General features: G+C 40.8%; 1 protein-coding gene across 1 annotated transcript; it reads right to left on the reverse strand.

Annotated features, from left to right (window-relative positions):
- Positions 1–1,641: 1,641 nt before the first annotated feature.
- LOC145397736 (TBC1 domain family member 25) lies at positions 1,642–17,230 on the reverse strand. The gene is made up of 10 exons (XM_080270754.1): positions 17,109–17,230; positions 14,905–15,014; positions 13,653–13,757; positions 12,822–12,969; positions 12,111–12,307; positions 11,605–11,740; positions 9,217–9,353; positions 7,388–7,625; positions 4,902–5,045; positions 1,642–2,757 (listed from the first exon to the last, which is right to left on the reverse strand). Exons 1-10 carry the CDS (start codon positions 17,169–17,171, stop codon positions 1,642–1,644), a joined length of 2,394 nt encoding a protein of 797 aa, XP_080126880.1. The 5' UTR covers positions 17,172–17,230.
- Positions 17,231–17,793: the final 563 nt, after the last annotated feature.

The raw sequence follows: 17,793 nt of genomic DNA on the forward strand, positions 1-17,793 counted from the left end.
TGCCATGATCTCTAAATAATGATGTCTTATGATATTTGCACTGATTAGATTCCCAGGGACCTGAGAAATGAAAATCACACCTTATGAGTACTTTTTACATGTGCCATGGCGAATCAGTTTATGTCTCCTTATTACACGCTTTGAGTTAGTATGGACAGGTTGAGACTTGAAGATTATGCCACTAACAAGCAGTGGAAGCACCAGTTTGTGATCACTTATGGAATGTCAGCAGACTCAGCACTCGCAGGCAAGTCCAACGTCCATCTTTTCAGCTTAGGAGGGTTTTTAGCGCGTCTTCCTTCATGATTTATTTTGCATATTACATTTCAGTTTTCTCTTGTCGGTCATTCAAGGCTTTCAATATCAACACAGATTACACAAATATCATAAAAGACAGCTGTACTGATGTGCAATATGCAGAAATAAACTGGTCAGGGGAAAGGTGTTCAGGAGCTTCCTTAACTAGTGAGAATATAAGCCCAAGTAACTTGGAGATACACTACCTGTATGAAGAATTACAAAATAGGCAGTATACAGTAAACAGTGATAGTACAATGCAACATGGTTATTTCAGATGGTCTCAAAAAAAAAAAAAAAAAAAAAAAAAAAAAAAAAAAAAAAATATCCTGGCTAGCTGACAGTACCCTGTAACTATAAAATTGTGTTCCCTTGCATTGAGTAATGTACACTGTGTGTTAAGTTGCTTGTCATGTAGCCTAAACTACCAAAAGTTATTCTGAACTGCTATAACACAGAGACTACTTGGCAGTACTATGATATCTTTCACTTGTGTAATTAGCTGATTGTTATTAATTGTAGCTGCATACATCCAACTCAGCGTGGCTAGTGGCCTGCATCTGTGCATATTATGCCACCATTAAGTACTGCAGAACTCTCACCACACAGCTGTTAATAGGCACATCAACCTTCAACATATTATATTACACTGTACTCTGTTATACTTCAAACATGAAGTACAGGCATGTTTTTGAAGACTGAAACCAACTGATGCACAGTTTAGAAAATACTTGTACAGTACTATGTAAGAGATTCGGATATATATCAGTAATGACTGACTTGAGAAACTTGATCCATCCTCCAGAGCAAGTGGCTATGTGGTGAAAGTTTCTGACAGCGGAAGACTTGCGTTGTGCTTCTAGGTTAACGGAGTGCACGGCGAGGCAAATAACAAAAATTGCTAAACTCTCCACGTACAAAATGAAACACTACGTAAACTAGATGTACTGTGCATGCACTCTCAAATTACTTTTATCTAAGAACCCAACAGAAATATTCTTCATACCCTCTACATCAAAATTCATGGATTGTTTGCTCAGTATTATAAACAGTAATTATATAATGAAAGAGCTCTCTTTAATCAACAACTACTATTAGTGATGTGAAATATTTCAACACCAACCTGACTACTTACTTGATTCTATAAGGCCCTTGAAGGTAACCTGATATACACACACAGTAATGAACATTCATAACCTGTGTACACATTTGCCACATTTGCAGCTGCACATACATAAAACTGCCATAGCACACACACCCAACTGCAGCTGCACATACATGTGTACCTGCACATACACACCTTGAGAAACAAGCCCTACCATGCACTCCAGACAGTGACTGGCATCAGCAGGACTGGTCTGCCGGGGTTGGTGAGCTCCTGGGGCGACCCTTTGAGAAGTCCAGTTTCTTGTAAGCATTAAACAGGCGACGGGCTTGATTCAGTACTTTTGTCACATTGTGCTGCCTTACCATTTTGTCAAAGTGCATAGCCAGCTCATTATGGTCCATTTTGTTCTGCATGATGTGGTTACGATGCTGAAGGAGAAGGGTTAGGCACAGGAACATCAGGAATGGATTGCCTCCTCCAAATTCTTCCGGAGGTGGAGGAAGAGTAGGAGTGGTCTGAGAAGCACTGACTGTTACCTGCCACCCTGTACCACATCCCTCAGTTACTTCTTCACACGAGTTTACACTGCCAGTCATGGCGACGCTTGCAGATTCCCCATCATCTTTTTTAGTTGACTGACCATTGGTGGCAGCAGTAGGTGATGGTGTTGGAGTAGCCTGACATGTGAAGGTGGCAGGTTGCTCCTCCTGACAAATAATCTGCAACTGGGGATCAGCCTCAGGTGACAATGCTGCTACAGGGTTCTGCCATACATCTACTTCTCCTCCATCACAGTATACTGGCACACCTACATCAGCATCAGAATCAGAAAAACATCGTCGAGCATTTGCTGTGCCACACGAGAGTTTGTTTGACGTGAGAGGAGGGGGGTTGAATTCCTCAGATTTCTTTTCTCTTGGAGGTCGACTAGGAGAGTTAGGGTTACTGGTATCGGAATCAGAGTCCCGGGCACGTGTGAGCAACTGGAATTCCCTCAAGTTACGGATTTTTCGAGTCGTCCGGGTGGGCGAGTCCTCAGGGGATGACCACACCCCTCCGACCCCCTCCTCTTCCCTGATCCTGGCCACTCCACTCCCAGCCTCACCGCCTCGTACCTTGGCCTGACACGCACTAACCGGCTGCGACAGAGTTCGACTGAGTCTCTTGACACCCACCCCATCGCAATCAACACTAGCTGCTCTCCGGCTAAAAATGGCAGCTAAGCTTTCAGCACTCCTGTTTGAGACACTGGAGCGCTGGCGTCTCAGAGCACAAACATTGGCATAGTGACTCTGGAGTGGTGTGACAGCCGGAGGTGGTTGTTGCTCCTTCTTCACTGGGTTAAAGAGCACCTGTGGATGTAAGATATGTATAACATGCAAACAGCACATAATACATGAAGTTTCATCAATATAAAATTCCTGGAAGCTATGGACATGAATTAATTTCTTTTACAGCCTAATAACAAAGCCATCACACAGCACATTTTCTATAAGTACAAACAGCTACCAGTGCTATGCTGTAATATAAGGTACTGTATACCGGTACCACCTATGTACTTAACAGCAAATTACAAAAATTTAAATGCTACCAATCTCAAGGTAGAACCTGGAAAATGAATGACCCAAAACAACAAGTACAAAATGTCCATTATGGCAATATTAGCATCTTGAAGGATGCATGACTCATAAAACTCCCATTTGTAAAAATTGTTTGGCAGTTGCTGCTTTCAGTAGTGTTGGGCAAAGCACGGCTGGGAGGCTAAAATGTCACTAAGAACTTCAAGCTAATTGATCCACCTATAATGGACTTACTGCAAGACCATACAGCATTGTGTCCTCCAAGGTGTTACGGCAGCAACTGGAAAAACTACCGATATATGAGATTTAGCGTGAATATAAGGCTACAAGGATAATGTGGTGTTACCATAAAATCTTCACTCCTTCTGATTAAGGCACAGTTCTGTGCATTTGTTCAAAGCACACTCCATCAAGGATCAAGTTGACATGACCACACTATGTATGGCACCTTTTTGGACCATCCATTACTTCTGATGAGATAATAAAAGACTGGACAATACACAGACAGATACAGTAAACAGACAGAACCTACAGTCACCTCTATGGGATCTGAACCAACACATGCAAGGTACAGCCATCAACCAAATTTGAGTACTCTATCACTACACAGGAGGTGTATACAATGTCAATGAGATACACAATGTATAACATCACCATGAAACTTGATGATGCCTGGTGGTCTACAGGAATCAGCTGTTGTGAACATCAAGTGCTTTATGCATCAGTCAAAATCCCCAGGAGATGACTGGAGCTGTTTTCATCATGTCATTCTACCAAGGGTTTAAGTCAGTCACTAACCTTATGTGTTCTGGACTACATTACTCCAGTTTCTGGCGTCTGTGATTCACAAGAGGCAATATGGGACTGACTTTTATTTTTCTAATACCGTATCACATTGCCAGGAATCATTTTCACATCCATGTTATTAGCCACCAGTTATTAGCTTTCCCACCTCCAGACCTCCCAAAACTCACATCACATATCTGATTCTTATGATACGGTATATACAGTGTACAAGTCTAACACAGAATGACCAATAACTGCCGATGTTATGGGCCAAAATTGTTGTATCTTCGTAATAATCACAATTTCAACATACAGGTATAATTCTTCCATTTGAGGAATTGGGTATATTGTGGTGGTAGGTGGTGATGACATCAACCACTCACCTGATGCCTCCACTTTTCCACTATTTTTTTGTATGCCCTCTTTTCTTCCTATTTCTCCCATCCATGCTGTCACTTCTCATTACTCTTCTTTCCACTTCAGGTATCTCTACACTGAGTGACACGCCAAATGGTTTCTGTAACCCTGGAAACCATTTACAATGCTGGGTGATAATCAGACCCATATAACCAGAAAATGGGGTGATGTGGAGCCTACTCTGGTGCCCCTGTTAACTGAGTGGAGAGAAACATTTTCAGCGGCCATCCAGGAACCAAGCCTCGGTGGTGTAACTGGAAGTATGCTCAGCCTGGAACCAAGAGATCCCAGGTTTGATTCCAGGGTTGAACTCCAAAACTTTTGGGTAAAGTCTCATTACCTCTGCCTGATTGAATTTAAGACTGAGAGAGGGACCAGGATCATACAATTGACAGCTGTGTGTCAAACAGAAGTCTAGAGGCAATGTTTGAGTGATATCCTTCAGCTATGCTTGTTGCTGTTGTTGCTGTTGCTTTTGTACCCCCAGGTTCATCTGAAATGTGAACTGGATCAAGTTTCCTTTTCCTGCAGTCCACATCCTCCTTTCAGGGGTTAGGGAGGCAGTTGAGGGATACATACTGTATATATCCAGGCAGCTGAGTCACCTGCTTATATCAATGCCACCACACAAATGCATCCCTTTCCAGTAACAGTTATGACTGAAGTATTCAATGCCATCACTAACTGCCATAAGTACTAAACAAGGCACCAACCTCATACAGTGGCAATGACTCTTGAGGTGGGTTAGGGTCCAGTGAGCTCCACAACACCTCCAGCATGTGCAATGCATCTTCAAAGGCAAACTCCCTCTTCAGTTCCAACAGCAGCCATCGGTAGCAGAACAGTAAGTCGTCAGCCTACGGACACAAACAATAACAAGGTAATAATTAAATATCTGCTTGTAAAATAAACAGTGCAAAACCACCCCTTCAGTCCAATAGCAGCCACTGGTAGCAGAATAGTAAGTCATCAGCCAACAGACATAAAACAATAGAGAGAGAGAGAGAGAGAGAGAGACAGCCACCATTAGGTTACCAAGGCCAGTGCATGCAAGTATATATAACAAATAACCTCCGCAAGTAACATACAGGGTGATCCATACGTTGCACCCTCATTGCCAATGCTAAAGAATTCTCATATGTTATAACAATGATAGAGTTAGCATTAAGAGTGTCAAAACAGCATCAGGTTCTACTTCCCCAACCCAGGAGGTAAGGCACTGTTAACCACAAGGGAACAGTGGTTCACTGCACAGGGCGGCCATGTAGGAGTGGTTACTAGGCTGTGGCTGATAGGTCTGGTCAGCCAGACAGACTAAGGCTGACCCACAACAATAACAGTGCATTCTGGTCAAAAATTTGCCAACACTTCCTGATGGCTATGGTAATGAAAGATTTTACATGAAAACCCTCTACAGTATATTACACAGTGTACATGATAGCAACACACACACACACACACACACACACACACACACACACACACACACACACACACACACACACACACACACACACACACAGAAGAGCATGAACACAGACACTGTGATATTCTGGAATGAATAAGAATGTGGAATGCAGGGCACAAAGCTGACTGAGGATTGCTGGCACACTAACACATGTGATGGTACTTTCATCATCCAATAAATTAAAGCAGTTTGTTCTTATTATCTCCCTTTCAAAGCAACAGAAGGCATAAGACACAGGAGATAACATCTAATACAGAATAGATCTCTCTCACTATTGGTTGAGACTTAAAACAACAAACGAGCTGTACGGTTTTAACTGAATAAATGTGAAATACAAGAGCAAAACACACAAATTTGTTCATATAAGTAATTTATGTACTGCATGGTAGTTTTCATTTGGATATCTGAGCTTACTGCAAGAAGAATTAATCAAATAAAATGCTCAAAGCATGGCTACCTTATCCTAATGAAGTACTAATCACAGATTTTGAATTAATCATCATGCTGCTTTCATGGATCTGGAGAAAGCATATGACAGGGTGGATAGACAAGGATTGTGGAAAGTATTAAGAATATATGGAGTAGATGGAAAGTTGTTGAATGCTGTGAAGAGCATGTATGATGGTGCGAAGGCTGCAGTGTGTGTGGATGGTGAACTAAGTGAATTTTTCTCTTTGAAGGTTGGGTTGAAACAGGGATGTGTCATGTCTCCATGGTTGTTCAATCTGTACATGGATGGGGTAATAAAAGAGGTACAAGGTAGGGTAGTGGATGTTGGAGTGGCCCTGGTGAGAGATGATAGTGTTTGGAAACTCCCTGTACTGTTGTTTGCAGATGATACTGTGTTGTTGAGTGACGACGAAGGGGAGCTGCAAGGCTTGGGGGATGAGTTTGGGAGTGCGTGTAAGAACGGAATCTAAAGGTGAATGTAGGGAAGAGTAAAGTGATGGTCTTTGAGAGAGGTGAAGTCAGTGAATGTACAGCGAGGTTGGATGGTGAGGAATTGGAAAATGTGAGTATGTTTAAGTACTTGGGTAGTGTGATGAGTAAGGATGGAGGTTTGGAGGGTGAAGTGCTTGAAAGGGTACAGCAGGGAAGAAAGGTTGCTGATTCTTTGAAAGGAGTGATAAGAAACAGGGAAGTGAGCATGGAAGTGAAAAAGTTACTACATGACAGTATTGTGATACCAACTCTAACGTATGGAAGTGAAGCTTGGACGTTGTTGGAAGGACACAAGTCAAGAGTGAGAGCAATGGAAATGAGTTATTTAAGAGGAGCCTGTGGAGTCACATGGAGAGACAGGCTGACGAATGAGGATATAAAGGAGCGTTGTGGTGTGGATGTGGATGTGATAGGAAGTGTTATGAGGAACACACTGAGATGGTTTGGCCATATGGAGAGGATGGAGGGTGAAAGACTGACGAAGAGAGTGTATGTGAGTGAGGTGGAGGGGGGAAGAGGGAGGGGGAGGCCAAGGATGAGATGGAGGGATGGGGTGGAGAGGTGTATGAGAGAGGGGGGTGTGAGTTGGGAGCAGGGCAGTGAAATGGTGGGGGACAGGACGATGTGGAGGCGATTTGTTTGTGGCCACCTCAAACAGGATTGAGGTGTCTGGCAATAGATAGATAGATAGTAACTGTAGATAAGTGAAACAGCAGGCTAGGCTAAATATTGTGTTTATAAAACTACTACAATGTGCTTGCAGTACACCAGACCCTCTATTCAATGCACCTGATGATACTGGAGATAGGAGAAGAAATCCCAGTCATAGAAAATAAGTGCTTCTGTGAGGTGCTGGAACTTAAGCGTCATAGCAGAACCGTCAATGTGGAAGTTGGAGCTGAGGCGAGACATGAGGGCACAGAAGCATACATACGCCTGGGCCTCCTCCCTCATGGTGACCAGCAGTGGGGATGCCAGATCACTCATGCCCTGGCAGTATCCCACCGATGGATGGTTCAGGGCATACCTGGCATTAGAGGACACATGAAATTACTTTCTCTGGGATAGGTTTATATTCCATGTGGCTTTGGAGGCTTCATAGCATATCTTCCTCTGTGATTTATTCTGTACAGTACATGTCAGCATCGTCTTGTATGTTACTGACGCAAACTACATTATGTCAGTATTAAAGCAACATAAACAGCAAAGAAGAAACGACAAGGTGTAATATGCATTATGGGAGGTGGGGGTGCCCATCATCCACTCATTCAATGATGTGTTGCCTTATAGTCTCTATACTGAGTGACAAGCCAAATGGTTTCTTGTAGCCCATTGCCCAAGAAACCATTTTTTTTTTTTTTTTTTTTTTTTTTTTTATGTGCTCAACTCTAGGCATAGGCTTCACAGCCTGCTCCCAAGGCCCAGTAGTCCTCCTAAATGCCATACACCTCTACATGTCACCACTTCGGCGCTAACACCCACCGTCCATACTGAATACATGCTGGGGCTGTCTCATACAGAACTGGTATATTGGTATTAGTGGGGGTATTGTTTATGACATGTCGGCGGGACTTCTGGTAGATTGGTAAAGTCTGATTTACATGAAATGCAAATCCTTAAACTGTACCCTGCCCCAGCGGGGATTTGAACCTGGGTCCGGTAGGAGTGCAAGCCACTTCTCTACCGATTGAGCCACCGCTAAAGTGTTGAGGTGAAACCATTTACTATGCTGGGTGGTAACCATATATCCAAATTATGGTACCTGGTGGTTTAGCTGGGAAATTAAGGTGCTCCAATAGGACTAAGCCTGTGCAAGTTTATATCCAAGGGATGGTTGGGGTTTATTGCTCACTTAATGCCACTCAGGGATGAGTAAGGCTGGTCACTGTCATCTATTGTCAGGACCAACTTGCCTTGCCCCAGGCTCCTAAGCTCCTCATGGGGAAACACAGGATTAGATGATGAATGAATGAATGTAATATGCATAGTAAATCCCTAAAGAAAAGATTCCATGAAGCCTCATAAAATAGTCACTAAATCCAGAACAAATTTAACACAACACAGTACAGGCAGTCCGTTTCATATATCAGGGAGTTGTAAAACACTGTATCACAACTATTCTATACAGCTGGTAGTGTTTACTGGGTGGCAGTGACAAAACTGATGCATGAGCTGCAAGGAAACAAGCAATTTTTCTATAATATACTGCAGACTTAAAAGTGGAATAAGAATGTTAAAAAGAAAAAAAAAATACTTTTTAACAAGGGAATATTGTACCAAATATTACTATAGAGTACAACATACTAAAATGGTGATTTCACTGACTGAATAAATACAACTGAAGGATGATACAGTATACATGTGATGAGCATCAGCATTACACTGTACTGTACTCTTTATGCTTTCACCTGACAGGACTTAACTGCTACCACAAGTTGAGTATCAAACTGTAATTGCATGAAATCTAATGAGCTGTAGTTATAAGAAAAGAATGGGTTTCTTTGGTTACTAGACAAATCTACTTTTCAGTCTGACTGGTCCTGGCAACGAACCAAACTCAAAGGGTTAAGGAATCTCATTAAACCAGAACAAACAAGCCATGGTAACGGATGACACACGTGGTGAGGATGTTGTAGAGGCACTGGACGTTGGAGTTGTCATCATCTGGACCACTGAAGTACGGGTGGTGGCGGTCTGTGCGAAGTACATCCTTACGCACCATATTCGTCACGTACCGAACTTCTTCACTCACCTCCTGGATATAGAAAACCCCATATAAAGCCCATCTATATTGTAACTTTCCTTTGTTTAATTTTTGCTAACTTCTTCAATACTGTGACTTTCTTATGGCTCTTTTTTGCTAGCCTCTCCTGTACTGTAACTTTCCTATGGTTAATATTTGCTAACCTCTTCCATACTGTGACTTTCCTATGGATAATTTTTGCTTTTCAAAGATGATTTAATGCAAATAAAGAAATGTACGATACCTACCTCTGCACATTTTTAAAAATCTCTCCTTAGTTTAAAAAAATCATCTAAAGATTTCAAAAATAAACTAACAAATACATCCCTGGTGAGAAGGGGTTACTGCTACTCAACATCTAATACCACAAACATGGAATTAACTACTGGTACCATGTAATTAGAGGACATACTAAACAACATGATGGGCCATTATGTTGAGGTAGTTTCCATTACTTTCCCACTTTGACAATGAGTTCACATCAAGGACCGTTCATTAAATGAGAGGTTGTTCATTTTTTTTTTTTTTAAATTACAGAACAGAGGAAGGAAAACAAATGAAAGCAAAAAAATAATCCATACACCAGATTACTGGCATCTTCCTTTCATAAAATATCTGTAGCAGTTGGACTTGAACAGCTGTAGGTTGAAGTCCAGGGGGAACCAACTCCAGGAAGACGAGTTCCAGAGAGAGACAGTTCAGGGAATAAATGAACTCTGACAGGCAGAATTTCGGCAATATGGCTGTGTGACATTCCAGTCATGAGCTCCTTAATTACTAAAACACTGCAACAAAGTTAATGTACCTATTATCCATTAACAATACTTTCTGACATTTCTCAAGAAAATAATAAAATTATTCCAATACTATGACATGATTTTCAACAAACAGAGTTTTAATGTTACTGTGAGTCTGTGCTACTGAAATTGCTTCATATATGCAAAAGCATATCATTATACTTATCTTTAAACAAATTTCAACAGGTATGAAGAATCACATGTCTACAAGCCTCAGTGTTAACTTATCTAAACTTCATGGCTACTGCACCTAAAACAATGCAAAGATGGTCCTTGTTATCTGCCACAGGTGTGTCCCAAAACAGTACAACTTATTCCACATATTAGGCACTGTAGTAGTATTGCAGCAGTAGTACCGCAGTAGAAAACCAATGCCCAACTCATTGGACTGGAGGCTGAAGTTACCCTTCCCTTGCAGTCCATCATCCTCCATTTGGCGAGGACTGGGAGGGAAATGAGGGACATTTATACAACCAGGCGTCGACGTCACCAAGTCATATCAGTGCCACCACATGAAGACACCCCTGTTCACAACCTTGGCCGTGTAAAATGGGGGAACTGGCAAATCAGCTTTATAAGTTATCAATGACATTCAATCCCACTAAAAAGCATCATCATCATCATCAAATCTGTGTTGCCTCACGAGGAGCATAAGAGCCTGGGGCTAGGCAAGTTGGTCCTGACATTTAAGATGAAAGTGACCATCTCACTCATCCCTGAGTGGCAACACATGAGCAATAAACCCCAACCACCCCTTGGATATAAACCTACAAAGGCTCAACCCAGTTGGAGCGTCCTAATTACCCACTAAACCACCAAGCACCATAACTTGGTTATATGATTACCACCCAGCATAGTAAATAGTTCCCGGTGTACAGGAAACCATTTGGCTTGTCACTCAGTGCAGAGTCACCCACAGACACATGGAAGAGGAAAGAATGAAGGACAGACAGAAGAGGAGGGAAGGAAGGAAAGAATGAAGGAAGAGGAGAGGGCAGTCATCTAAGAGCATCACTACAGTACATTGAGTGAGTGGATGGGGAGCACCCCCACATAATAATAATAGTGGTTGGGGTTTATTACTCATGTAATGCCACTCAGGGATGAGTGAGGCTGGTCACTCTCATCTTAAATGTCGGGACTGACTGCCCAGCCCTGGGTTCCTACGCTCCCCATGGGGCAATGTAGGATTGGATGATGGATGGATGGATGGATGGATGGATGGATGGATGGATAATAATAATAATAACAATAATAATAATAATAATAATTTAATTTTTTGTTTCTCACAAGTTCCAAGTATTCCTAAGGAATTCACTAGCACTCAACACACATTTAATCTTACAATTTCAAGATTTATATCAAATGATATAAGGAAGGAAGGCTACTTCAGCCTGCAATCCACTGGGTTAATATTCAGATGAACTTGGGGCCACAACAACAACAACAACAATAGGTAAACTAACTTGTTCTGAGAGGTGTTGCTGCCACACTGCTCGTAGAGTGAAGTATTCATGAGTTTTCTGCTTCATGTAGTCAAGCCGCTCCTGCCCTGTCAGCCCCTCAGGGTACACGTTGAGCAAGTGCTTCCACACCACCTTCCTGCACATTACCACACACAAACATGCAGTTCACATCAGTTTTTTCAACATAAAGCATTTATTACCATACTTTTACTAATATCAGGTACTGTACCCTTTCCCAAGAGCAAAGTCTCCCTGGCATGACGATCACAAAAGCCTCCATACCACCTTCCTAGACATCTGATTCTCCCTGACTGATATAATGCACCAAACAGGAATGTGAAGGAAATGCACTCAGAGTGAAGTAAACACTATGGGACAGCGGACAAAGGACATGCACTGACTATAAAGTGGACATACTGAACCACTGTAGCAGGCGAATGATATGCCCTATGTGTACAGCAAATATAACAGAATAGCAGACCTTTTGTCCCTAAATGTACACTAACCTGAGAGAGGGTTCCAGTCCACCCTCATACACACGCTGGCGGAGGAGGGTTGGTTGTGTGAGTTGTCCAATCCCATTCAACATCTGCTGGAACTCTGAATCTGTAAGCGGAGGTCGAGGGGGATTCCCACTGCCCTCTTCTCCTCCATCTTCAGTCCAACTCAAGGCCTTCTGCACCAGGGATAGTGTTTTCTCCATCTAGGAATTAAGGGAAAGACAAGAGAAGACAGTTAAGATGAGAGACAGTGTTGTCTTCAACTTGGTATGAATGAAAAGGCAAAAGATAGTAATGGGATACTGTTTTCCACTTCTAGGGCTTGAGGAAAAGGTAAGAAAAGAAAGTTAAGGGATAATGTTTTCTCCATTTAGGGGTGGAAGGAAAAGGTAAAAAAACATACTTAAGAGATTGTAAAAAAAATTAGAGGGAGGTGATGGCAAGGTGTGAAAAGAGAACAGAGAACGGAAGGGTAAAAATGTACTTAAGAGATTGTAACAAAAAGAAGAGGGATGTGATGGCAAGGTGTGAAAGAAAACAGAGAACAGAAGGGTTAGATATAAACTTATATTACCAGTAACTCTTTCACTGTAAGAGGTCTCTCTTATTCTAAGTATAGTGACCGGGTAGCTGCAAGGATAAAATAGGAACAGTATACTCTGGCAGAGGGACTAAAAACTCTTACAAGTACTAGGGGGCATGAATTCATTTGTTCACCTTCTCCTTGAACAGTCCCGGGAGCTTGGCTGGGTAGGTGTGTCGTGGGATGTCTGGAAGGGCCAGGCGGGTGAGGTCCATAGCATCCCAAGATCCATTGTCCGCATCTGACTCCTCAACCTTCACCAGCAGATGTGGCTCTGAGGATCTGATCATTAAAGACAAACAGGAGGTACAATATCATCAAAACCACAAATGCAATGGTGTGGACAAGCCCTGAATTTCTTACATATTATGAAGCATGTGATAATGGAATATGCCTGACCTTTCTGTACTGCTGCTGACTACACTCTGCATTACAGGATGATGGCTGATAACATCTAACAATTACAGGTTTTCCATAAAGAACTAAAAAAACAACAACAACAAAATCTGGGGTTTGCTTACACTTCTGCTCAAACAGCTTTTATTACACGGGTATGGCTGACAAGTTTAAAGACACATCGGTATGATAAAGTGAAGTAAAAATAATCCAGTGTAGCCTAAGTATACCAGTTACCATGTTTCCCAACACATAATAATCAATTATGTTTCTTTTTTTCAAGAACAGTTCAATATAAATATTAACTAAAGAACAGTTAACACTTTCACATTCAACAGATTTTCAACAGATAAATGGTTGCAGAATAAAAGAAATTATGTACAGTATACAGTACTCTACAGAAGTAAATACTGTGACCATTATGACACAGAAGTCACTGTATGATAAAACAGAAACACTGTACTCTGAATACACAGAAAACGAAACTTATTGTGTACGTATTTGGTCTGTAAATACTGCACAGCATTATTATCAGCATACAACAAATAAACGTCTGATTAAGCACTCACTTGACAAAAGCCACTTCCAGGTCAAAGTCTGAAATTAGTGGTAGCCAGACTGCTGGTGAATCAGGAACCTTTTCATCCCTTGCCAGGTAGCACGTGTGGAATTCTCTGCGAGGAAAGTTCATAAAATTAACATATAATATCACGTGCACTACATACAGACAAGCCTACATACCAATATAAGAGTAACTTTTCAACCCTTCAGTCTGATGACCTATTTTCATGTTTATTCTTGCTATTTCCTGATGACTTTAATCAACACAAGAGAGATTTTTCCAACTGGACGGCTAGATAAAGCCTTCATTTACCTTCCGATTAATAGAAATCATTTCAAAGTTGAATAAAATAATCTAAAAATGTAACAGAAAAACAAGCCATCAGAGTGAAGGGTTTATATGTATGGGGAGGTGTCTGGGGGTGTAATAATATACACAATAAGACCAGGATTAGAATATACAGCAGTGGTATACTCACCACACAGCAAGTGCCCCAAACTGACAAAGCCACAGCACACATCATTTTATCTATCATCTTTCTACCTGTCTTGATGGAGTTTTGCTAACAGGGGTTCACACACAGGAGACAATGAATGTAAGTTTACAGGTAGCTATCTTTCCTTACTCCTGCAACCATCCCCCCTCCTTTAACTACTCTCTAATGTATAAACTGCTCAGCACTTTTCCCTCACTGAGGTGTATGTCACCCTCTTACAAAGTTAACATTTTGCTATTCTAGGTATGCAAACAATACAAATCAATACTTTCCAGCTTCATAAATGCATCCATGCTAACATTTTTCGTCTGCATTAAAGGCAAAAGTAGCATTGTTTGTAGTGTTGCAACTCTGTATTGCAGGCTACTGCAAGATGTTGTGTATTATGATAAAACTGTACAGGCTAGGCAAGTTCAAAACTAGGGTGTGTGCTGTGAGTGTAAAATTTAAATCCTTTACTGGTATAGGCTGTTGTGGAAATTGTGTCCTTATAATACACAGGATACTGATGCCCATGGTTGAAAATGTTAGTTGTAATCGTCATCATCATTACTCAAACCTTTTCCCTACCTAAGTATGGGGTGAAGTAGGGGCTAGAAACAAGGAAAGGGAAAGCACATAAAGAGATAACCATCAACAGCATGCCCAGTGAACTGTGCCACAATATTAATAACACATCTTTCAAAAAGACTGCCAGACCACTGGGAATGGACTATCATGTATATGCACTGAGTCAGATGAAAAATTTAAACAAATTACTCACCCTTTGAGGTCAAAGGCTCGGGTGATGAGGTTACGCAGGACATGGTAGCTGGTGATTTCCGGGTCCACACAAAACTTGCACTGCTTGGAGTTCACATCATACGGATTGTGCTGAAGAGGAAGCAGAAGAACTTATTGTACACTTTAACTTGAATCTCAGTTGTAACAAGAGATTAACACTAAAATATGGTGCTAGTTTTATGGAAAGGATGCTGAACTTATACTGTAGTAGGTCTTTCTCTGCCACTGAAGTGTAACAACAAATTAACACTAGAATATCATGCTAGTCATGAACAAGTGCTATGGAAAGGATGTAGAAATGCAGCATTTTTTTCAGCACTGAGCTGTAATGTGATCAGCACTGGACTATAATGTTAGTCAAGAAGTGCTATGGAAAGGATGCAGAGCCATAGTACCGTACTGTCTTTTTCTGCAACCAAGCTTTGGAAAATAAGCTGCAAAAAGAGTGAAAATCTCCATAATGTTAAGTTAAACAAACTTTCATATAACTGATCTCATCAACGTGTAAACACAGGTTTTACAATGAGTTTTTGTTGTATGTAACCTTTTCTGATGTTCAGGTACAGGACAGATGCCTTCATGCAGTGGCACTGATATAACCAGGAAGCTCAAATGACTAGTTATATAAATACCTCATGACTCTCTATCCATCCCCTGAAAGGAGGATGGTGGACTGCATGAGAGGGGCAACTGCAGCCTGCAAGTCCACTGGGTTCACATTCAGGTGAACCTGAGGCAACAACTATTACTGTACTTCTGCATTACTACTCTGACATTCTTTTTTGCTACTATGTCCACCTTAATTTTCCAAAACTGCCTATTACATTTTGTTCCCACCTAAAAAAAAAATTGAATTCTCAGAGCAGCACCATCACTCATCATCTCTGGCAACATGCTACTCTGGCTAGGAACTGCCAAACAGAGGATGACTGTGACACATATCCCTTCGGGTAGCTTCATCATCACATGCTTCTCTCACTCTCACAAACACCTCTCTTCCTCTTCATTCTCTTACACCAACAGTACTGCTTCACTCTCTTCTTCCATATTACATACCAGTAGATTTGCCTCAACTAACACTACCCTCAAGCTCACTTTATCTCATTCTAACAAAGTTAAAGTAAATACCAAAGGCAGTAACTAATGAGGCACTACAAGGAGAAAGGGGGCAATTTAGTTGGAAATAAAGAATATCATTATTGTCGCACATGATGAAGTTGTAATCTGTCATAAATTCTCTCTCTACATTAGGTTTGTTGAATTAGTTTATGATTAAAAGAAAAATCCTTTCCATGAATCAGTAAGGTCTTCTGAGTAAGGAAAGAGCACAAAAAACACTATCGGTGTATCAATGAGGGGAAAAAAAAAAATCCCTATTACCAAAAAATACTACATATAGATGCATTGTCTGAAGTGATATTCATTTTTGTGACAGCTTTGCCTTAACCACAGCAATCACAAGCCCATATCTGTACAAAACAGCATAACCAAATTGGTCACCATTTACAGATGCTGTTTGCTTTACTGGAAGTGTTTTTCTTTATAGCAGAATCACTGTCATTCCCTGAGTTATCCTGTACTACAGCGTGTTTACTACAGGTTGTTATACAGCCTACAATGGATTTCATTCTATTTTCCAAAGAAGGATTTTTTCATATTCTTCAGTTAACAAGAAGAGTGGTGAAAATATGTTCATTATCACTACATGGTCAATGTACCATAACTTATATTACCAATTAGTGTACATATAAACATCTGTATTATACCCACAAGCTGAGAGCAGCACAAAATATTGTAGAATTTCATGTTGCTCTAAGACAACTTTTTATTTTAAAAATTATACATAAAAAAGATAATATAATAAATGGTGGCAAAGAGCTGATTTGGCCTTTGCAACTGCTCAATATATTCCAGCCAGCACCTCAAAGTAATTAAGTTTACAAGGTAACCTAATTTCAGGAGTGACATATAACACTGTATTGTCAACATATTTTACCGCCTCACAAATACCGTTTAATAATCAAGTATAGCAGCCCTTATAACGTCATTAAACACACTGCCAACATCATAACAGGCTAAACTAACCCAACAGTGCTGGTAACAAGGTCATTATTTGGTGAAACCTAGAATTAGTGGTAGGCATAGACGATTGTTCTCTTGGTGAAACATGTTTATATTTCATACCTGAATAACTTTAATTCTTACAGCATCCCTTGATGGGGTTGCTGTTGCTGAAGGTGTTGCCATTTCCTTAGTTAAGCGAATATTTGAGCAAAACTCCCTTGGTCACCCCATAACAGCTGACAGCTTCCATTGACAGCTCTACACAGTGTTCGGATGTTAAGCAAAATTAAAGTTGAATCATAACATCACTTGGCGTCAATTATTAGCTATCATTTCATCAATTATTTGACATCAATTAAATCATCATGCTTATAAATAAACTTGGTGTGTGTTTGGAGAAGTTTTGCCAAAGAAAAATATCCTGCTACAAGGTTTGCTTTAAGTTGCTGATGTGTTTGACGGATAGTTTACCTTGAAAGGTTACAAGCCCATTTTATTTTTTAAATAGAAAATTGTCATGAAAACATATTGCTCATTCCATGCTTGTGTCGATTAATTTTTTTACACCTCTTAATATGATGCAGTGCAACTGCAGGGCATCAAAACTGTAACTATGTGACATTTATACTCTGTAGAAGCGACCAAATCAAGAGTATGGTTACGTAAATATCTATAGGTCACCGTGATTTTACAACCAGGGAGCAGTGTCAATCAATCCTGATCTTTACACAGACCCTTGGAAATAAAGAGAATATGAGACAGTTTAGTCCTTTTACCTTAACATTAACCTGACACATATTTTCGT

The sequence above is a fragment of the Coenobita brevimanus genome, chromosome 43, assembly GCF_032717465.1.
Source record: "Coenobita brevimanus isolate Jiangsu-jjx chromosome 43, ASM3271746v2, whole genome shotgun sequence".
Taxonomy (NCBI): Eukaryota; Metazoa; Arthropoda; class Malacostraca; order Decapoda; family Coenobitidae; genus Coenobita; species Coenobita brevimanus.